This window comes from Bombina bombina, chromosome 6 (assembly GCF_027579735.1).
Source record: "Bombina bombina isolate aBomBom1 chromosome 6, aBomBom1.pri, whole genome shotgun sequence".
Taxonomy (NCBI): domain Eukaryota; kingdom Metazoa; phylum Chordata; class Amphibia; order Anura; family Bombinatoridae; genus Bombina; species Bombina bombina.
Genome location: NC_069504.1, coordinates 861,170,794 through 861,194,576, shown reverse-complemented (window position 1 = coordinate 861,194,576; position 23,783 = coordinate 861,170,794). Strand labels below are relative to the sequence as shown.

General features: G+C 38.6%; 1 protein-coding gene across 1 annotated transcript; it reads left to right on the top strand.

The window, feature by feature from the left end:
• The first annotated feature begins 583 nt into the window (after positions 1 to 583).
• Positions 584 to 4,993, top strand: TMEM88 (transmembrane protein 88). Its single transcript, XM_053716129.1, has 2 exons — positions 584 to 826; positions 4,745 to 4,993. The coding sequence occupies exons 1-2, from the start codon at positions 584 to 586 to the stop codon at positions 4,991 to 4,993; spliced, it is 492 nt and encodes a 163-aa protein (XP_053572104.1).
• The last annotated feature ends 18,790 nt before the right edge of the window (positions 4,994 to 23,783 follow it).

The window sequence follows — 23,783 nt, the reverse complement described above, 5'->3', positions numbered from 1 at the left end:
AAAGTTTCCTCAAAAAGGCAGTGTGCATACACTAAAAGGTTTCACTACTTACTGCAAAACTCTTGTTATTTTAGCATAGGATTTATTAGAAGAAATAAGTTGAGTAACTAAATGTCTTTCTTAGTCTGGGTAAATTCTGTATCCAAAGCACATGTAACATATAAAAACATATAGAAGCATACCTGTTGTCTGTGTACAAATATATATTACACAGTTTGCTTAGAATAGGGGATAGCTTTGATATGGATCTGGGGAGCTTTCACACTGTCGGGGGCTGTTATGAGGGGGGTTGGTGGTCTTCACATTCCATCAACTTTAGATATAGTAATAGGGGGAGTGAGGGATGCTGCATTCCTAGATAAGAGGAGGGGGAGGAGAAGATGGAATTGAGAGCAAGAAGAGAATTTACTGAAGAAAGGATGTATGGGACAGTGCAATAACCTGATTGAGTAGAGAGAAGGAAAAGTGATGGGAAGGATGAAATAGGAAAGAAAACCCAGATCAGGGATAATAATTGAGTTAGTTCTATACATTGACAGACACATACACAGTCTTCAGAACATACACAGAGACTTGTAGTGAGATGTCTCACTCAGATGTGAGCCTGGCAGTGGCTGGTGATGATGCTCCTACCATGCCACCTCCATATACACCAGCTCCCCGCAAGCCTAGAGAACCATTGGATTGTTGGGCCTGTGCTGTGCTGATCACTGCTCACAACCTGTTAGTAGGAGTCTCAAATTTGTTGATCTTCATTGCCCTTTGTGGAGGTGCCTTAGCTCCCGCTGGTGCCATGCTGGTCTATGGGTTCCTGTGCCATCCAAAGGTGAGTACACAAGTCTATCTAAATAGTGTGATTGCTCATATAGACGCATACCTATGTGTGTGTGCACGTGTGAGCAATGTTATAGCTCTATATAACAATTGTTTGGTAATATGTGTATTATATAAATGTGAAATAATAATGCATCGTATTTTTAATGAAATACTGTCTTTATAATATTATCCACACGTACATAGGAACAATTTGTTACTTGTGCTCTACAACTGAATTAACTACTGCTTTATCTCCTTGCCGATCTGCTCACAACTCTGCTATTGAAGCATTAGGGGATCTCATGTAATCCAATATCAATTTCATATCATAAATAAATATTATTAAACAGCACAAATTATATTTTAATTGCAAGAAATACTTAGTAACACAAATATTTGAAACATATAATCACAGCTTTTAGTGACATTGTAGTTAATGCACTGAATTCTGAAAAAATAATACAACCCACAACACTTATGCCATATATATATATATATATATATATATGTGTGTGTGTGTGTGTGTGTGAAACAATTAACATAATTTTTACTGCAATTGTTTTTCAATAGCCAAACTCCAACCACCATTTGCCTTTTTGGAGGAAACAATCATGGACTTTAGTCTGCTGACAAGGCTAGGCACAGCTATAATGTTAGTATAAAGTACATTGTTTTGCAGTTGCTTTCAGTCCAAGCCAATTAGGGAAAGGTATGTAGGAACTAGGAAGCTTAGCATTAAGAAGTCCGCAGGGTGCACTTCAAGTTCTGAGAATTAGAAAATCCTCAGTTTTCAGAGATAAATTACATGAAAAGGGAGCAGAATAAAAAGTGAAAGAATTTTGCAAAGTTTTTTCATTATGCATAACTAAACATTTTATATACAATTTTAAGATGTTTACTATCCCTTTAAAGAGATACTAAACAATAAAAAAAACTAGACATTATGATATATTCAGTGCAAAGATTAGCCTGAGTATAATATGTACATGCATTTCTAAAATTATATTAATGTTTTAATTGTTGATGAAATAAGTATAAAGTTTTAGCTTTTATAAAGTAATAAATTCCCCCATGTTTGTTGCCAGTAAATTATACTAGGCTGAAAAGCCTGTTCTTATCTAATCCCCCTGCTGTTAGAAAAGGTTATAAATGAGCTGATCAAGTCAAAATCTCAGAGGATTTCACTTCAAAACACTATTAAACAGTTCAATTTAATTATGTATGTTTTCTCAATTCCACTTTTTGTAAAATAATGGGCACCAACAGGTTGGAACCTACGTTTCCCCTAATCTATCTCTTTTGCTAAATACAGTTAGGGACAAATAAAAAGGAAATAAAATTGTGCAAACAATGTGGTGTGTGGGATCCATGTTACATAGGTACAATCTTATATGTTACAAAGTCTGTGTTTTTTTATTGCCTACTTAATATGTGTGTCTAATTGACCTCAGCAAAAGCTATAGATAAGGGAAAACCTAGTTTCCAACATGGCCCATTACTTTATAGAAACTAAAAGTATTTTATAGGAACTAAACCTTTAGACTTATATCTTCAATATTTAACCAACTACCATCTTTTTTTTTTTTTAAATATATCTCTTTATAGTACTCTCAGGATATTTTTTGGTTTAAATACATAATTATATCTACCATTTATTTACTGTCTAATACCCTTTTAAAAGGACATTATACTACTCTATAATTTTCTTCCCTTGAATGTGTTCCCAATGGTTCATTTTACCTGCTGGAGTGTATTTGATTGTTTGCAAACAAATCATTTACCTTTATTTTGTTGTTTGAAATAGCAATTTTGCCTGTAGAGACCACTATCTACACCGAAAATATGAATAGCAAACATATTTTCTGTAAAAAAGCTATGTACACAGGAGACAACAGCACTAATTCATTTCCCAGTTGTGGCAATATAAATAACATTAGCAGTTCTGCTTTACCTGCAGGCTCAGTCCATTTGTATGGACATGTCCTTGAGGACAACAGGTGATGGTTTTAATTAATAAAACCAGCTTTTTCAAGTATAAAAATAAACACGAAGGAACTATTTACCATGTAATGCCTAATGCATTAGGTATAACAAGTCATTTGGAACACATTAAAGTGATGGTAAACTGAAAGCAATGTCTACTTCTCATACGATCCTAAAATAAAAATAAACATGAGTTTAAGTCATGAAAATTTTTAATTTTAACTATTAATAACTTTATTTATTGCGATCCGCCGACAGCCCTGAGACAAACGATTTTTTTTTGATGACGATAATTGCGTGGTCCAAGTAAATCCATGGCGTTTTGGCATTTTCGCATCGGGTAGAAAATAAATTAATTTAATTTGCGCATGCGTTAGTGACATCATGCAGCCTCTGATCGTTCCTTACTCGCATGCGTAGTTTAACTTTGAAGAAATCTGCCCACAGTTCATTGGAATATAGATATTCAGCGTAGTAAATATTTGGATGAAACTTAGTGTTAACTTAAGAATATTCTGACAGCGCTAATATTCAAATGAACTGTGGGCAGATTTCTTCAAAGTTAAACGCTTTCGAGTAAGGAATGATCAGAAGCTGCATGACGTCACTAACGCATGCGCAAATTAAATGAATTTTTTTTCTACCCGATGCGAAAATGCCAAAACGCCATGGATTTACTTGGACCACGCAATTATCGTCATAAAAAAAAAATCGTAATTTTTCATGACTTAAATTCATGTTTATTTTTATTTTAGGATCAAATGAGAAGTAGACGTTGCTTTCAGTTTACAATCACTTTAAGGGGAAAGATATTTATAGAGCAGTGTCCCTTTAAGGAATGGGCTTCACAGAATAATATAGGAGTTAGAGTCTGTATGTTAATACAACAAAGCTGCCAATCGTCTCATAATGTGTAAAATGGTACCGAGTTTGGCTTCCTAGCCCTTCTAACATTTATGTCCCATTTCCCTTAATGAAACCTAATGTACCCAATCCCTCCCCAAGAACAGCTACGCCATGGGACACATAGATAAAGACGCTCCTCTTCTACTATACATACGAGAAGATGTTTATTCATCATAGGAAGGAAATTTATATTAATTTCATCCAAATAAAATTGAGACTGATATAGATAGAAGGACAGACAGATGATAGACAGGCATAGATAAATCAGGGCTTGACAAACCCAAGCATCACAGAGCCACTGATGCCTTAAAATTAGGTCCTTGGTCTGAGTCCCAAAGACACCCGTGGGTGTCGCCCATTTCTGACTGCCACCAGCCCCACCTAAAATTTAGCTTATTGCAGATTATATATAGTTAGATAGATATATAGATAAAAAGAGATAGATATATACAGTAGATAGAGAAAAAAATATATATATTTCAGGGGTTGTACTTATTTATAAGTATCATGGGAATGGCCAATAGTTTCTGGCTCCTAAATTCATGGGCCACCTCCTAGATTTTGAACAAATTTGTCAAGCTCTGAAATAGATACTAACAAACAGACAGATAGCGATATGGACTGATAGATATATAAATAGATAGGCAGACTGACAGACATACATTTTATTTACAGATGCGTTTTTTTAGACTTGGGCATAATATAACTATTTCTGATGATAATACACACACATATATATATATATATATACACTCACACACACACATATATATATATATATATATATATATATATATATACTGTATATACACACACATATACACGTAGATAAACCCACTTTGACTCTTGCATTACACAGTTGTACCACCTAGCGCTTGTCTGCTGTACGTCATCGCAATGTATACATAGGAGATAAAATATGCATGTTTATGTGTTAACTAAGTTGAGAAATATTTGAAGTGAAGTTGCTGTACAGACATATAACCACAGCTACAGATATGAGAACAAACTAACTCCCTTTCTCTCCCCTGCCCACTAGTTTCGCCGTCCCACAGAACAGCTGTGCTCCCCCATCCTAACTCCTGCTGCCTGCACTGCCCTGCTGGTCTTTGGAATCGCCCTGCTTCTGCCTCTTCTGGTGCTAGGCCTTGCAGCTTATGCCCGCCTGGCACGTGGTCTTCAGCTGGGCTCCTGTTTCCTGCCCTACAGTCGTGCTGTGTACCAAACAGCCCCACAGCGACCACATGTGGAAAAGAGGCGTCCTCAAGAGGGCAAGGCCTGGGTGTAATGAGGTCTTGGCATCACAGCTTGACACTGCCTCTGTTACCATCTTGGATACAGCAAGGACATCGCTCTTCCTTTTTATGATGGGAATTACAGAGATACTATATCAACCCAATAATGTCTCAAATGGCCTTTGTGTTTGGTCGCATCTTTTGCCCTCCTTAGTTCTTTTCTCATTCCAAACCGACTGATAACCTCACTCTCCTTTGTGGCGAGGTTTGGCGATATACATGTGGTGCCACAAATTCTGCAAACTTGTTTACTGCTTAGTATGAATGTATTACAGCAACCAGATTACCCCTCATTACAATGCATGCAGAGGGTCTTATCAATCTCATTCAGTGCTGTTGATGATCTGTTTATGTTCCTTTTGTTAAACGGGACATTAAAGTAATTTTTATATATGTATTAGAAAATAATTACAGCTTTGTAGAAGGTCTGAAAACAAAATACATGTTTTAAAAGCATTTTAAAATGTCATTTGTTACCAACATTTGCACTGTTTTGCAGTCCTGAGATAAACCCTTTACAAAAAACTGTTGAGTGTTGTTTTTCTTATTTCCTTTGCTTTAGATGAACACTTTTATAAAATAATGTAAAATGGAAATGTGGTCTGCCTGTGTTGCATTTACAATTTAAAACAGGGCTCAACAAACCCAGGCTGACTCCTAGAATTTTACCCCTGGCTCCTAACTTTTTTTGGGTTATTCTTCATTAAAGGGACAGTTCACCCAAAAAATGTCTCCCCTTTGTATTAAATTGGTTACAAGTAGCTCCTTTACTCCTATTTCAGCATTTGAAAAAGCTGATTTAGCCTGTGGTATAGCCACCTATACTGAAAGTTTTGATACTGGAGTATATGTTATTGTAAACACAGCCAGCAGAAGAAGATACACTCTCAGTGGGATGCAGGATAGTTAAGTAATACAATACTTGTCCATTGTTCTCTCTATGTATTGAGCTTTGGTGTTCCAGCCAAATAAAAGATAAGGAAGCTTGTACGTTATAACATAATGAGATCTGATATTACCTTTAAGTTCAACCCATTGTAATAGGCTGTGGTTTCAAAGCACAAAATCAGCTACTTCATATACACAAATAAGCATGAAAATGCAATTTCTCAAATATTTTATACTCTGCAGCTGGTATAACAAGTTATTTAAAATACATTAATGGAAAAACAATTTGACAGTGTGCTGTCCCTTTAATATTACCCCCAGCCGGTATTTTACTGACATGCCCAGTATTTTTAAAGTGAAAGTCAATCCTAGCGTTTGTGAAATGCTAGGATTGACCATTGAAACAAATAAAGGGGACTTTAATTTATGAAGTATAAAATACTTCATGCTGAAAGCTCCTTTATTTGTTTCAAGCGTTGCTGCATTGAGCTGCTAAGGCAGCCCACGGCAGAACGCTATTTTGCTTGAGAGGTGACGTTTTCACCTCTTAGCCAATGGCCGTGTGGGAAATCCGGCTTTTCTCCCTGTGGTGCTTGATTTCCCGCACGCTAATTTGATAAGAGGTGGAAACATCACCTATAAGCAAAATAGCGTTCTATTAATATCAGCCCTAGCAGCTTTAGTTCCTGCGTTATGCTGTATAATTATTTATGCACATGTATGCTAACGAGCATGGCTGGTATTTTTTTCCAGAAAAAGGTGGCAACTCTATTCTTCATATATCTATATGCAAATACCACCGTCTGGCTCCTACATTTTAAACAGATTTGTTGACCCCTGATTTAAAGGGAGATTGAAAAAAATATTATGAACATGAAAGACAACAATATAAACATATTAATTCACATTTACTGCATGAACGTGTTAACGGAAAGCTGATTATTTAAATTAAATTTGAGAGGTAAATCATGATGCACAACCTTAGGAACAGATTGTTCAGTGACTGATAAGAACCCACAACACATTGGGGAGAGATAGCATGTCGCCAGTCGCCACAATAATGTTCATAACATTATTATCTTTTTAATGGATTTTAAAACGTCATCTTTTAGAGGCAACAAAGGATATAATGCAATAAAAAAAATTCTTTATAACGGAACTGAAAGGGGCAGAAAATTACATGTTCATAATTCAGACAGAACATGCAATTTTAAACAACTTTCAAATTTAAAGGGACACTGAACCCAAATTTTTTCTTTCGTGATTCAGATAGAGCATGCAATTTTAAGCAACTTTCTAATTTACTCCTATTATCAATTTTTCTTTGTTCGCTTGCTATCTTTATATGAAAAAGGAGGCATCTAAGCTTTTTTTTATGGTTCAGAACTCTGGAAAGCACATTTTTATTGGTGGATGAATTTATCCACCAATCAGCAAGGACAACCCAGGTTGTTCACCAAAAATGGTCCGGCAGCTAAACATACATTCTTGCATTTCAAATAAAGATACCAAGAGAATGAAGAACATTTGATAATAGGAGTAAATTAGAAAGTTGCTTAAAATTTCATGCTCTATCTGAATCATGAAATAAAAAAATTGGGTTCAGTGTCCCTTTAAGGTGATAGAAACCTTTCCGCTTTTATACAGATTTGCAATGTTAGCAATATTTTACATGGAGTTTTATTTGTTAGTTGTAATAAAGGTGCGCTTTAAATTACTTTTTAATGTAGCGTTAAATTTCAAATACCCCACACTCCGGTCGCCAACTTCAAAATAATTTTTTTTTTGTGAGCTAATGGTTTAAACTGTTCTCCAATCGGCGCCCTAGCCATAGGGCACTCACACATTTTTTTGTATCTAGAGCTACAAAAACTGCTGGAGAACAGTTCAAAACGTTAGCTTGCAAAAAAATATTGTGCATTGCAGTAGTCTACTTTTATGTCTCTTTAAACACTTTGATCTTAATAAAAATTTGAGTGCAAAAATATTAGCTCTTTTTCTAGCACTCAAATTAAAAGCTGAAAGTTAAATGGTAGCACTCGAACAGAAAAGCTTCAGGCACACTAACATCTAGAGGTCAGATAGCGAAGCTACGCTAAATCTCTCACCTAACAGAATTCTATGTGGCACGCTACAAATCTTAGGCCCTGGCTTTTGCTTGAGCACTAACCGGAAGGTGTGCTAAGCCGAAGGCGTGTTAAAAAAATAGAAGAAATAGTTCTTAGCACAATATAAAATGTTATTTTAATATATATATATATATATATATATATATATATATATATTTATTAATAATAAATGTGTAGTAACAGTGATTTAAAGGGATATGGTATGAGACGTGTTGGATCGGGAAGGAAGAGCTCAAAGATGTATAAGTATGATTTATACATGCACACACACATACAAATACCTTTGAGCAATTCCCAGTCCAGCACTTTTGTCATATACCGATTCCTTTAAATCACTCTTGAAAAATGTATTTATATATATATATTACTTTTAATATGTGTAAATATGAGTGAAATACTATTTTTTTTCTTATATGTTTTACATGTGGTTATACTTTTATTGTAACCCTTACACTTTACTTCGGGTTTCCAGTCATTCTAACTTTCTTAGCGCTAATATGTGTTGTGCTGGAGCACAACACATAATTCATCACTTTTAATCTGAGCGATGTTTAACGTGGCCGCATAATCCATTGAGGGGGGGGGGGGGGAAGCTGGCTGCTTAACATTCTCTGGTAATTATTTTCTTACCATGGACTTCTAATATCAGATTGTGTGCTATTCTTAGTGAAGGGTTGTGATATGGGTAGCATTCGCTGCACTATCAATAGCGCTTCGCTTATCTACACCTTTGTTATTTCAATTCAATTTTATCTATTGAAATGCACCTTTGTTTATTTAAAGGGATATGAACCCAAAATTTTCTTTTATACCCAAATTGAAGTTATTTTTTTTTTTATTGATATTGCAAGGAGTGGTACTAACCAGGTAGAACCTTGTTATAGTCCTTTATTGTAAACTAACCAGGATATTACCCCACAGAAGATATTACCCCACTAGACTCAATACTTAGGGGCCTAGTTATCAAGCCGTCAACCTCAAATACGCTGGAATTCCGCAGCGTATTTGTGGCGCGGCTGATTCGCCTTAGTTATCAAAGGCTCGAGACCGGCAAAAGTAGAATTTTGTGACGTAAACTTCGATCCGCCGGACTCAGTCCGACACAGATCGATTCTTACGTCACTCCAGATGTTCCGCACACAAGTGCGGCACAATCTGACTACTTTTGCTAGTTATCAAAAAACTAGCAGGCACGCTCGGCACTTTTACGGCCCAGCGTACCTGGTTTTCAAAGCGCCAGCCTGGAGGCGGCGGATCCCATAGGAATCAATGGGAGTCTGACCATAGCGAAAGTACAAGTTCGCTGCTGACAGACATCCCATTGATTCCTATGGGAGATGTCTGCACCTAACACCCTAACATGTACCCAGAGTCTAAACACCACTAATCTGACCCCCTACACCGCCGCAACTAAATAAATGTATTACCCCCTAAACCGCCGCTCCCGGAGCCCACCGCAAGCTACTCTATAAATATTAACCCCTAAACCGCCGCTCCCGGAGCCCACCGCAACTATAATAAATGTATTAACCCCTAAACCGCCGCTCCCTGAACCCGCCGCAACCTATATTAAATGTATTAACCCCTATCCTGCCCCCCCTACACCGTCGCCACCTATAACAAATTTATTAACCCCTATCCTGCCCCCCACTACACCGCCGCCACTGTAATAAAATTATTAACCCCTAAACCTAAGTCTAACCCTAACGCCCCCCTAACTTAAATATTAATTAAATAAATATAAATAAATTAACTCTTATTAACTAAATGCATCCTATTTAAAACTAAATACTTACCTTTAAAATAAACCCTAATATAGCTACAATATAAATAATAATTATATTCTAGCTATCTTAGGATTTATATTTATTTTACAGGTAACTTTCAATTTATTTTAACCATGTACAATAACTATTAAATAGTTATTAGCTATTTAATAGCTTACCTAGCTAAAATAAAGAGAAATGTACCTGTGAAATAAATCCAAACCTAAGTTACAATTACACCTAACACTACACTATACTTTAATAAATTATTCCTATTTAAAAATAAATACTTACCTGTAAAATAAACCCTAAGATAGCTACAATGTAATTAATAATTATATTATAGCTATCTTAGGATTTATATTTATTTTACAGGTAACTTTGTATTTATTTTAGCTAGTTAGAATAGTTATTAAATAGTTATTAACTATTTAATAACTACCTAGCTAAAAGAAATACAAAATTACCTGTAAAATAAATCCTAACCTAAGTTACAATTAAACCTAATACTACACTATCATTAAATTAACTAAATAAACTACATACAAATAACTACAATTAAATACAATTACATAAACTAACTAAAGTACAAAAAAATAAAAAAAGCTAAGTTACAAAAAATAAAAAAATAAGTTACAAACATGTTAAAAATATTACAACAATTTTAAGCTACTTACACCTAATCTAAGCCCCCTAATAAAATAACAGACCCCCCCAAAATAAAAAAAATCCCTACCCTATTCTAAATTAAATAAATTTCAAAGCTCTTTTACCTTACCAGCCCTTAAAAGGGCCATTTGTGGGGGCATGCCCCAAAAAGTTCAGCTCTTTTGCCTGTAAAAGAAAAATACAACCCCCCCCCCCAACATTAAAACCCACCACCCACATACCCCTAATCTAACCCAAGCCCCCCTTACAAAAACCTAACACTAATCCCCTGAAGATCATCCTACCTTGAGTCGTCTTCACTCAGCCGAGCCACCGATGGAACTGAAGAGGACATCCGGAGCGGAAGAAGTTAATCCTCCAAGCGGCGCTGAAGAAATCTTCCATCCGATGAAGTCATCATCCAGGCGGCGCTGAAGAAGTCTTCGATCCGGCTGATGTCATCTTCAAAGAGGCGCTGAAGAGGTCTTCTATCCGGGCGAAGTCATCTTCCAAGCCGGGTCTTGAATATTCCTTCCGCCGACGCGGAACCACCTTCTTCACCGACGGACTACGACGAATGACGGCTCCTTTAAGGGACGTCATCCAAGATGGCGTCCCCTCAATTCCGATTGGCTGATAGGATTCTATCAGCCAATCGGAATTAAGGTAGGAAAAATCTGATTGGCTGATGGAATCAGCCAATCAGATTGAGCTCGCATTCTATTGGCTGTTCCGATCAGCCAATAGAATGCGAGCTCAATCTGATTGGCTGATTGGATCAGCCAATCGGATTGAACTTGAATCTGATTGGCTGATTCCATCAGCCAATCAGATTTTCCTACCTTAATTCCGATTGGCTGATAGAATCCTATCAGCCAATCGGAATTGAGGGGACGCCATCTTGGATGACGTCCCTTAAAGGAGCCGTCATTCGTCGTAGTCCGTCGGTGAAGAAGGTGGTTCCGCGTCGGCGGAAGGAAGATTCAAGACCCGGCTTGGAAGATGACTTCGCCCGGATAGAAGACCTCTTCAGCGCCTCTTTGAAGATGACATCAGCCGGATCGAAGACTTCTTCAGCGCCGCCTGGATGATGACTTCATCGGATGGAAGATTTCTTCAGCGCCGCTTGGAGGATTAACTTCTTCCGCTCCGGATGTCCTCTTCAGTTCCATCGGTGGCTCGGCTGAGTGAAGACGACTCAAGGTAGGATGATCTTCAGGGGATTAGTGTTAGGTTTTTGTAAGGGGGGTTTGGGTTAGATTAGGGGTATGTGGGTGGTGGGTTTTAATGTTGGGGGGGTTGTATTTTTCTTTTACAGGCAAAAGAGCTGAACTTTTTGGGGCATGCCCCCACAAATGGCCCTTTTAAGGGCTGGTAAGGTAAAAGAGCTTTGAAATTTATTTAATTTAGAATAGGGTAGGGATTTTTTTTTATTTTGGGGGGGTTTGTTATTTTATTAGGGGGCTTAGATTAGGTGTAAGTAGCTTAAAATTGTTGTAATATTTTTAACATGTTTGTAACTTATTTTTTGTAACTTAGCTTTTTTTATTTTTTGTACTTTAGTTAGTTTATGTAATTGTATTTAATTGTAGTTATTTGTATGTAGTTTATTTAGTTAATTTAATGATAGTGAAGTATTAGGTTTAATTGTAACTTAGGTTAGGATTTATTTTACAGGTAATTTTGTATTTCTTTTAGCTAGGTAGTTATTAAATAGTTAATAACTATTTAATAACTATTCTAACTAGCTAAAATAAATACAAAGTTACCTGTAAAATAAATATAAATCCTAAGATAGCTATAATATAATTATTAATTACATTGTAGCTATCTTAGGGTTTATTTTACAGGTAAGTATTTATTTTTAAATAGGAATAATTTATTAAAGTATAGTGTAATGTTAGGTGTAATTGTAACTTAGGTTAGTTTTTATTTTACAGGTAAATTTCTCTTTATTTTAGCTAGGTAAGCTATTAAATAGTTAATAACTATTTAATAGCTATTGTACCTAGTTAAAATAAATTGAAAGTTACCTATAAAATAAAAATAAATCCTAAGATAGCTACAATATAATTATAATTTATATTGTAGCTATATTAGGGTTTATTTTAAAGGTAAGTATTTAGTTTTAAATAGGATTCATTTAGTTAATAAGAGTTAATTTATTTAGATTTATTTAATTAATATTTAAGTTAGGGGGGCGTTAGGGTTAGGGTTAGACTTAGGTTTAGGGGTTAATAATTTTATTACAGTGGCGGCGGCGTAGTGGGGGGCAGGATAGGGGTTAATAAATTTATTATAGGTGGCGACGGTGTAGGGGGGGCAGGATAGGGGTTACTAGGTATACTGTAGGTGGCAGCGGTGTCCGGGAGCGGCGGTTTAGGGGTTAATACATTTATAAGACTTGCGGCGGGGTCTAGGAGCGGCGGTTTAGGGGTTAATACATTTAAAAGACTTGCGGCGGGGTCTAGGAGCGGCGGTTTAGGGGTTAGTAACTTTATTTAGTTGCGGGGGGCTCCGGGGGCGCCGGTATAGGGGGTAGAACAGTGTAGTTTAGTGTGAGTGCTTAGTGACAGGCTAGCAATAAAGCTGGGAAAAAGCCGAAGGGCAGCGAGATCGGATGAGTGAGAACTGTCACAGTCCGCTGCTCATCGCCCCGCGGCTTTTTGACAGCTTTATTTGATAACTTAGGCGAACGTATTCAAGGTCCGCGGCAGCGAAGGTAGGCGAGCTTAGGCGGACGTATTGGGCCGGCGAAGCCAGAAAAGTAGACGGCTTGATAACTAGGCCCCTTATTCTTCACTACTTATTGTCACATACCAGACAAGCATCTTGCAATGGGTTCCACATCTCTAAGCTTCTAAGTACCTGAAACATTTAAATAATCATTTGTTTGCAGCCGCAAATGGCTGCCAAGCTCCGCCTACAGCTTTCTTCTTGTCCAGTTAGCTGTTTTCCTGTATGACAGGATAGAAGTGCACATTTAATATTTTTCAGTTAGCTATTTCAAATTGCGCATACACAACCCAGTGTGTGCAAGTAGGAAGACGTATTCACAAGTTGATTGTGATTGGAGAAACTTAACATACCATAATATACATGCAATAGGTGGGCGGAGCTTGGCAGACATTTTCGGCTCCTAACAGTGAATATTGAACAGTTTCATGTACCTCTTACAAGCTTATAAATATGGGACCAGTTGCAGGATGCTTCTCTGGTAGGTAACAATAAGTAATCAAACTTATGTATTGGGTCTCTCTAGACAGTCCCTTTAAACATAAAACTTGCAACGTACATATATGTGGCTGTAGAAAAAGAGACTTACAACACAGTATTAAAGGAATGTGCATTTGAAATAACTGATTTGCCTGTTGAATATGCCACCTAATATGAACATTTCAATATTTAAGTATTGGCTACAGAAAAGCTATGTAAACAAGAGTAAGCATAAGAAATTATACTCCCAGTAGGGGGTGGGAGATAGGTATTAAAATCTTCAGTTTCAACTGTTCTAAGTACTGGCCTTTGATATACAGACAGAGATAAGATAAATAAAAATTAGTGTGGCTAGAGTGATGATGTCTGATCTCCATGCAAGCTCAGTCCATTGTAATGGCTTGTGGTTTCAAAGAGCATACAAACCTAAATGAACAATTTCCCTTACATTGTATACTCTGCAGCTGGTATAACAAATCATTAGAAACATAAAGGGAAAATACTTTTACAGTTCACTGTCATTTTAAAATTACTGTATACACTGAAGAATAAAGTTTTTTTCTGAACAGAAGTCTATATTTGCAATGTTAAAGGGACACTGAACCCAAATATTTTCTTTTGTGATTCAGATAGAGCATGCAATTTTAAGCAACTTTCTAATTTACTCCTATTATCAATTTTTCTTCGTTCTCTTGCTATCTTTATTTGAATAAGAAGGCATCTAAGCTTTTTTTTTTTGTCCAGTACTCTGGACCGCACTTTTTTAAAGGTGGATGAATGTATCCACCAATCAGCAAGAACAACCCAGGTTATTCAACAAAAATGGGCCGGTATCTAAACTTACATTCTTGCATTTCAAATAAAGATACCAAGAGAATGAAAAAAATTGATAATAAGAGTAAATTAGAAAGTTACTTAAAATGTCATGCTCTATCTGAATCACGAAAGAAAAAATTTGGGCTCAGTGTCCCTTTAATGGTGAGTTCCTAGATACTGCCACCTAGAGGATATGTCATATAATTACATGTGATACTACTTTACCAGTATTACTAAGAAGTTTCAATTTATACTCTACACAGTTTCTATAAGAGATAGATTAGAACTAATTAAGATATAAATAGCCAGGAGATCTACAAAGATAAATGATTAAACACCCTATGGTCTCTGATCTTATAGTGAGACTTGCTCTTCCATGTAACGGTCACCTTTAGAGGTTTCACAAATGAAGCAATAGCAACCCCAATCAAACATCTGATTACGTCAGGTTTGTGTATTTACTAGACGTGCATTTTGGCAGTTTTGTTTGCTGCCGAATGTGGAAGAAGCTCTTTTTGGAGCTGAATTTCTTCTTGTGAAAATGCAACACACTAAGATCTGTGCAAATCCATTAAAGGGACAGTCAAGTCCAAAAAAAACTTTCATGATTTAAATAGGGGATGCAATTTTAAACAACTTCCCAATTTACTTTTATCACCAATTTTGCTTTGTTCTCTTGGTATTCTTAGTTGAAAGCTAAACCTAGGAGGTTAATATGCTAATTTGTTAGACCTTGAAGACTGCCTCTAATCTGAATACATTTTGACCACTAGAGGACATTAGTTCACGTGTTTCATATAGAAAACATTGAGCTCATGCACGTAAAGTGACCTAGGAGTGAGCACTGATTGGCTAAACTGCATGTCTGTCAAAAGAACTGAAATAAGGGGGCAGTCAGCAGAAGCTTAGATACAAGGTAATCACAGAGGTAAAAAGTGTATTATTATAAACTGTGTTGGTTATGCAAAACTGGGGAATGGGTAATAAAGGGATTATCTTTCTTTTTAAACAACAAAAATTCTGGTGTTGACTGTCCCTTTAATTGTATTTTTATATACACAAGTATATATCAGTAGTTAACCTCTGGAATATTAAATAAATATTTAAAACTCTTATAAAGCCTTTTAAAAAGGGGACGTGAAACAATACATTTTTTTCCAATTTACACTGTTCTCATGGTGTTCTTTGTTGAAGAGAATACCTAGGAAGATAGTGTGCATGTGTATAGTGCTCTTGTAAATAGTACATTGTTAAAAAGCAGTCTTGTAAAACTGCAGACATCTGCACACTCCTGTGTCCACCTACCTGCTTTTCAACAAAGGATAAAAACTGCATGAAGTAAATTTGATATAAGAAATAAATTAGAACATGTTTTTTTTACAGTCTACCGGAAGCATGAAAGAAAAAGTTGTGTAACCATCTAAGTATGCTCAAAGGCAGAACATTTTTTCACTTTCTGCAGTCATTTTGAAATTAGTTAGATTTTAAATTAGGCAGTTACACACCCGCTCAATAGCAAAGCATTGATAAACTGGAGAATATAGCAATTTTTTAAGTTTTATCATTTATTGCAGAGAAAAAAAAAAGTTTTGTTATAGTAATATAATAATGTACTAATAAAAAAAAGGCGCATTGCTCACAAGAGCGTCTTACATTCCGGAGTTACTGTTTTACAGATCGAGAAAAGCTAGTGGGCATCAATCAATGCGCTGCTATTTTGCAGCGCTGCGTCATATTTGACTGTTCTCTTCAAACAGCAATTTGCTCTGGCTGCACTTACAGTGAAGCCAGGGCACTATGCTGTTTCAAGAGAACAGCTTGATGTGGAGCAGCACTGCAAAGCAAAAGTTCTAACAGTTCCTGCATGTGTCCCGTTCTTTCTGCAGACATGCTGCATTTTCTGCAATGACATCTCAGATCACAGCATGTTCTGCCTTGGGGTAAGTATGCTTATTTTTTTTTCCCTTTTACTTTGACTGCCAGTGAGGTTTAGGTTATCCTGTCTGATTCCGGTGTCAAAAACAGGTCAATTTAAAGGGACAGTCTAGTCAAAATGAATTCATGATTCAGATAGGGCATGCAATTTTAAACAACTTTCCAATGTACTTTTATCATCAAATTTGGTTTGTTCTCTTGGTATTCTTTGTTGAAAGCTAAACCTAGATAGACTCATGATAATTTCTAAACTATTGAAGGTTGCTTCTTATCTCAGTGCCATTAGACAGTTTGTCACAGCTAGACAGCGCTAGTTATTATTATTATCGGTTATTTGTAGAGTGCCAACAGATTCCGCAGTGCTATAAACAAATGCGGAGTACAACAAAACAATTATAGGGCTCAAAAGTGTAGAGGGCCCTGCCAAGAGTCGCACTGTTGTAGTCAGCTCTTAAGAAGGTGATCTACAAACAGCTGGACTCTTAGACTTACATGCTGAGGGGGTTTAGGGGATAGCAATGGAGGAGAGGAACTGGTATAAAGAAAGGTTAGTGTAGGTTGTATGCATCCCTGAACAGTAGAGTCTTCAGGGAGCACTTGAAGCTTTTAAAACTAGAAGAGAGTCTTGTGGAGCGAGGCAGAGAGTTCCACAAGATGGGAGCCAGTCTGGAGAAGTCCTGCAAGTGGGAGTGTGAAGAGGTGACAAGAGAGGAGGAGAGTAGGAGGTCGTGAGCAGAGTGAAGGGGACGGGAGGGAGAGTATCTGGAGACAAGGTCTGAGATATAGGGGGGAGCAGTGCAGTTGAGGGCTTTGAGTGAGAATTTTGTGTTTAATCCTAGAGGCAAGAGGAAGCCAGTGAAGGGATTGGCAGAGAGGTGCAGCAGATGAAGAGCGACGTGTAAGGAAGATGAGCCTGGCAGAGGCATTCATTATGGATAGTAAAGGAGATAGGCAGCAGCTGGGGAGACCAGAGAGGACAGAGTTGCAGTAATCGAGGCAGGAAAGGATGAGAGAGTGGATTAAAATCTTAGTTGTGTCTTGTGTAAGGAGATGTCTAATTTAAGAGACGTTTTTAAGGTGGAAGCGGCAGGCTTTAGCTAAGGACTGTATGTGAGGAGTGAAAGAAATATCTGAGTCAAATGTGACCGCAAGACATCGGGCATGCGGGGTAGGGATAATGATGGAGTTCTCGACAGTTATGAGTGGCACGTTAACAGTTAAATGGGTGTTTGCTCGCGTTGGGTTTACTGCTCGTATTACACGTTGAAAGTAAAAGAGACGGCTTGAGCGCAACTGCAATTTACCCTAGAATGATTACTGTGTCCTAAGAGCTCTGGTTATCTGTTTGGCAAAACAAAAAAGTGTCACAAAAACAGAATTTATGCTTACCTGATAAATTACTTTCTCTTGCGGTGTATCCAGTCCACGGATTCATCCTTACTTGTGGGATATTCTCATTCCCTACAGGAAGTGGCAAAGAGAGCACACAGCAAAGCTGTCCATATAGCTCCCCCTCTGGCTCCGCCCCCCAGTCATTCGACCGACGGTTAGGAGAAAAAGGAGAAACCATAGGGTGCAGTGGTGACTGTAGTTTAAACAAGAAATTTTAACCTGACTTAATTGCCAGGGCGAGTCGTGGACTGGATACACCGCAAGAGAAAGTCATTTATCAGGTAAGCATAAATTCTGTTTTCTCTTGCAAGGTGTATCCAGTCCACGGATTCATCCTTACTTGTGGGATACCAATACCAAAGCTTTAGGACACGGATGAAGGGAGGGAACAAGACAGGTAACCTAAACGGAAGGCACCACTGCTTGCAAAACCTTTCTCCCAAAAATAGCCTCCGAAGAAGCAAAAGTATCGAATTTGTAAAACTTGGCAAAAGTATGCAGTGAAGACCAAGTCGCTGCCTTACAAATCTGTTCAACAGAAGCCTCATTCTTGAAGGCCCAAGTGGAAGCCACAGCTCTGGTGCAATGAGCTGTAATTCGTTCAGGAGGCTGCTGCCCAGCAGTCTCATAAGCCAATCGGATGATGCTTTTCAACCAGAAGGAAAGAGAGGTAGCCGTCGGTTTTTGACCTCTCCTCTTACCAGAATAGACAACAAAGATGATGTTTGTCTGAAATCCTTAGTTGCTTGTAAATAGAATTTCAAAGCACGAACCACATCAAGATTGTGTAAAAGCCGTTCCTTCTTAGAAGCTGGATTAGGACACAAAGAAGGAACAATGATTTCCTGGTTAATGTTCTTATTAGAAACAACTTTAGGAAGAAAACTAGGTTTGGTACGCAAAACTACCTTATCTGCATGGAACACCAGATAGAGTGAATTACATCGCAAAGAAGACAGTTCAGAAACTCTTCGAGCAGAAGATATAGCTACCAAAAACAAAACTTTCCAAGAAAATAACTTAATATCTATGGAATGTAAAGGTTCAAACGGAACCCCTTGAAGAACTGAAAGAACTAAATTTAGACTCCATGGAGGAGCCACAGGTTTATAGACAGGCTTCATTCTGACTAACGCCTGTACAAACACTTGAACATCTGGTACTTCTGCCAGACGCTTGTGTAAAAGGATAGACAGAGCGGATATCTGCCCCTTTAAGGAACTAGCTGATAAACCTTTCTCCAATCCTTCTTGGAGAAAAGACAATGTCCTTGGAATCCTAATCTTACTCCACGAGTAACCCTTGGATTCACACCAACAAAGATATTTCCGCCATATCTTATGGTAAATTTTCCTGGTGACAGGTTTTCTAGCTTGGATCAGAGTATCTATGACTGATTCAGAGAACCCACGCTTGGATAGAATTAAGCGTTCAATCTCCAAGCAGTCAGCTGCAGAGAAACTAGATTTGGATGCTTGAATGGACCCTGTATTAGAAGATCCTGCCTCATTGGCAGTGTCCATGGTGGAACAGATGACATGTCCACTAGGTCTGCATACCAAGTCCTGCGTGGCCACGCAGGCGCTATCAGAATTACCGAGGCCTTCTCCTGTTTGATTCTGGCTACCAGCCGAGGGAGAAGGGGAAACGGTGGAAAGACATAGGCCAGATTGAAGGACCAAGGCGCTACTAGGGCATCTATCAATGCCGCCTTGGGGTCCCTGGACCTGGATCCGTAAAGAGGAAGTTTGGTGTTCTGACGGGACGCCATCAGATCCAACTCTGGAATGCCCCATAGCTGAGTCAGCTGAGCAAATACCTCCGGGTGGAGTTCCCACTCCCCCGGGTGAAAGGTCTAACGACATAGGAAATCCGCTTCCCAGTTGTCTACTCCTGGGATGTGAATTGCAGATAAATGGCAAGAGTGATCCTCCGCCCACCTGATTATTTTGGTTACTTCCTTCATCGCTAAGGAACTCTTTGTTCCTCCCTGATGATTGATGTATGCTACAGTCGTTATGTTGTCCGACTGAAATCTGATGAACTTGGCCGCCGCTAGCTGAGGCCATGCCTGGAGCGTGTTGAGTATCGCTCTCAGTTCCAAAATGTTTATCGGGAGAAGAGACTCTTCCCGAGACCATAGGCCCTGAGCTTTCAAGGAGCCCCAGACCGCGCCCCAGCCTAACAGACTGGCGTCGGTCGTTACAATGATCCACTCCGGTCTGCGGAAGCACATTCCCTGAGACAGGTGATCCTGAGACAACCACCAGAGAAGAGAATCTCTGGTTTTCTGGTCCAGTTGGATTTGAGGAGACAAATCTGCATAATCCCCATTCCACTGTTTGAGCATGCACAATTGCAGTGGCCTGAGATGAATTCGAGCAAAAGGGACTACGTCCATTGCTGCTACCATTAATCCGATTACCTCCATGCACTGAGCTACAGATGGCCGAGGAATGGAATGAAGAGCTCGGCAAGTACTTAGAAGCTTTAACCTTCTGACCTCCGTCAGAAATATTTTCATTTCTACCTAGTCTATTAATGTTCCCAGGAAGGGAACCCTTGTGAGCGGGAACAGAGAATTTTTTTCGGTGTTCACCTTCCACCCGTGAGACCTTAGAAAGGCCAGAACAATATCCGTATGAGCCTTGGCTCTGGGAAAAGATGACGCCTGTATTAAGATGTCGTCCAGATAGGGTGCTACTGCAATGCCCCGCGATCTTAGTACCGTAAGAAGGGACCCTAGCACCTTTGTGAAAATTCTGGAAGCGGTGGCCAACCCGAAGGGAAGGGCCACGAACTGGTAATGCTTGTCCAGAAAAGCGAACCTTAGGAACTGATGGTGATCTTTGTGGATAGGAATATGAAGGTACGCATCCTTTAGATCCACGGTAGTCATATATTGACCTTCCTGGATCATCGGTAAGATTGTCCGAATGGTCTCCATCTTGAAAGATGGAACCCTGAGGAATTTGTTTAGAATTTTTAGATCCAGGATTGGTCTGAAAGTTCCTTCCTTTTTGGGAACCACAAACAGGTTTGAGTAAAAACCCAGTCCTTGTTCTGTAATTGGGACTGGATATATCACTCCCATCTTGAGTAGATCTTCTACACAGCGTAAGAACGCCTCTTTATTTGTCTGGTCTGTAGACAGACGAGAAATGTGGAACCTTCCCCTGGGAGGAGAGTCCTTGAATTCTAGAAGATATCCCTGAGCAACTATCTCTAATGCCCACTGATCGGGAACATCTCTTGCCCAAGCCTGAGCAAAGAGAGAGAGTCTGCCCCCTACCAGATCCGGTCCCGGATCGGGGGCTACCCCTTCATGCTGTCTTAGTAGCAGCTGCAGGCTTCTTGGTCTGTTTACCCTTGTTCCAGCCCTGCAAAGGCTTCCAGTTGCCCTGGGCTGGGAAGAGTTACCCTCTTGCTTTGTGGATGCAGAGGTTGAAGCAGGACCGCTCCTGAAGTTGCGAAAGGAACGAAAATTAGCCTTGTTTTTAGCCTTAAAAGGCCTATCTTGCGGGAGGGCATGGCCCTTTCCCCCAGTGATATCCGAAATAATCTCTTTCAACTCGGGCCCGAAAAGGGTCTTTCCCTTGAAAGGAATATTCAGTAACTTTGTTTTAGATGACACATCGGCCGACCATGATTTAAGCCAAAGCGCTCTGCGCGCCATGATGGCAAAACCAGAATTTTTCGCCGCTAACTTAGCTAATTGCAAAGCGGCATCTGTGATAAAAGAATTAGCCAGCTTTAGAGCCTTAATTCTATCCATAATTTCGTCATATGAGGTCTCCGTCTGGAGCGACTCCTCCAGCGCCTCAAACCAGAAAGCCGCAGCAGTAGTTACAGGAATAATGCAGGCAATAGGTTGGAAAAGGAAACCTTGTTGAACAAATATTTTCTTTAGTAAACCTTCTAATTTTTTATCCATAGGATCTTTGAAAGCACAACTGTCTTCAATTGGTATGGTTGTGCGCTTGGCTAGTGTTTATGGGGAACATTTTCTTAAAGATAGGGGGGGGGGGGGACAAAGGGTACACCTGGTCTCTCCCACTCCCTATCCATAATATCCGCCACCCTCTTCGGGATCGGAAACGCATCAGTGTATACAGGGACTTCTAGATATTTGTCCATTTTACACAATTTCTCTGGGACCACCATGGGGTCGCAATCATCCAGCGTAGCTAATACCTCCTTAAGCAGCACGCGGAGGTGTTCCAGCTTAAATTTAAACGCTAAGGAATCTGATTCTGCCCGCTGAGAAACCTTTCCTGTGTCAGAAATTTCTCCCTCGGACAGCACATCCCTCACCGTCACTTCAGAATGTTGTGAGGGTACAACAGATAAACCCTCCAAAGCTTCTGATTGCTCATACTCTGTTCTTAAAACCGAGCTATCACGCTTTTTAGGAAAAACTGTCAGTTTGGATAAAAATGCCGCAAGGGAATTATCCATGACTGCTGCTAATTGTTGTAATGTAATAGGGGCCAATGCGCTAGAGGTACTAGGCATCGCTTGCGCGGGCGTAACTGGTGTCGACACATGGGGAGAGGAAGGTGGGCTATCCTCGTTACCTTCTGTCAAAGAATCATCTTGGGCTACATTTTTAAGTGAAACAACATGATCTTTAAAATGCATAGATACATTAGCACACTTAAAACACAAATGTAAAGGGGGTTCCACCATGGCTACTAAACACATAGAGCAACGTCTGTAGGCTCAGACATGTTAAACAGACTTAGACAGCACTTAAATACTGAAATATACAATTTGAGAAAAAACGGTATTGTGCCTTTAAACAATAAAAAGCGCACACTTTTTTTACTAAATCTTAAAAAATGATCCAATCTTTCTGAAATTTTTACCACACAATCCTAATGCTTTGAAATAATTGCACAGCGAATTTCAAGTCAATTAACCCCTTAATGCCCAAACCGGAGCAACCTAAAGGCTGACAACCGGTTAGCAAACTACAGCACCGTGCCACAGCAATCTGCTGTAGCCCTACCTGCCCCTGGGGATTAGTTTGATGGAAAATAAGCCTCTATGAAGTCCTCAAATAGTCTTTGGACCCTCCACGTGAAGCTGCATGAAGCTGTCTGCAATATCAACTGCGCAACTGAGGCGCAAAATTTAGGCCCCCTCCCTCTCCACTCCGGAGTTGTGGGGCCTCCAAAACCCTAAATAGGTGTCTAAAATTCTGCCATGTGGAATAAAACCCCATAAAAACACTCCAAATCGTAATAAAAACTTGTATGATTATATTTTCACTATAAAATAATCGATTGCCCTTTACCCCCTTAATGACCGCAGCACATTTCCATTTTCTGTCCGTTTGGGACCAAGGCTATTTTTACATTTTTGCGGTGTTTGTGTTTAGCTGTAATTTTCCTCTTACTCATTTACTGTATCCACACATATTGTATACCGTTTTTCTCGCCATTAAATGGACTTTCAAAAGATACCATTATTTTCATCATATCTTATAATTTACTATAAAAAACATTATAAAATATGAGGAAAAAATGGAAAAAAACACACTTTTTCTAACTTTGACCCCCAAAATCTGTTACACATCTACAACCACCAAAAAACACCCATGCTAAATAGTTTCTAAATTTTGTCCTGAGTTTAGAAATACCCAATGTTTACATGTTCTTTGCTTTTTTTGCAAGTTATAGGGCCATAAATACAAGTAGCACTTTGCTATTTCCAAACCACTTTTTGTCAAAATTAGCGCTAGTTACATTGGAACACTAATATCTTTCAGGAATCCCTGAATATCCATTGACATGTATATATTTTTTTTCGAAGACATCCCAAAGTATTGATCTAGGCCCATTTTGGTATATTTCATGCCACCATTTCACCGCCAAATGCGATCAAATAAAAAAAAATTGTTCACTTTTTCACAAATTTTTTCACAAACTTTAGGTTTCTCACTGAAATTATTTACAAACAACTTATGCAATTATAGCATAAATGGTTGT

Bases quoted from the DNA above. Each gene is read 5' to 3' on its own strand.
- TMEM88 (XM_053716129.1), top strand. From the start codon at position 584: ATGTCTCACTCAGATGTGAGCCTGGCAGTGGCTGGTGATGATGCTCCT. The intron at 827-4,744 runs GTGAGTACACAA...CCTGCCCACTAG, and splicing joins GGTTCCTGTGCCATCCAAAG to TTTCGCCGTCCCACAGAACA.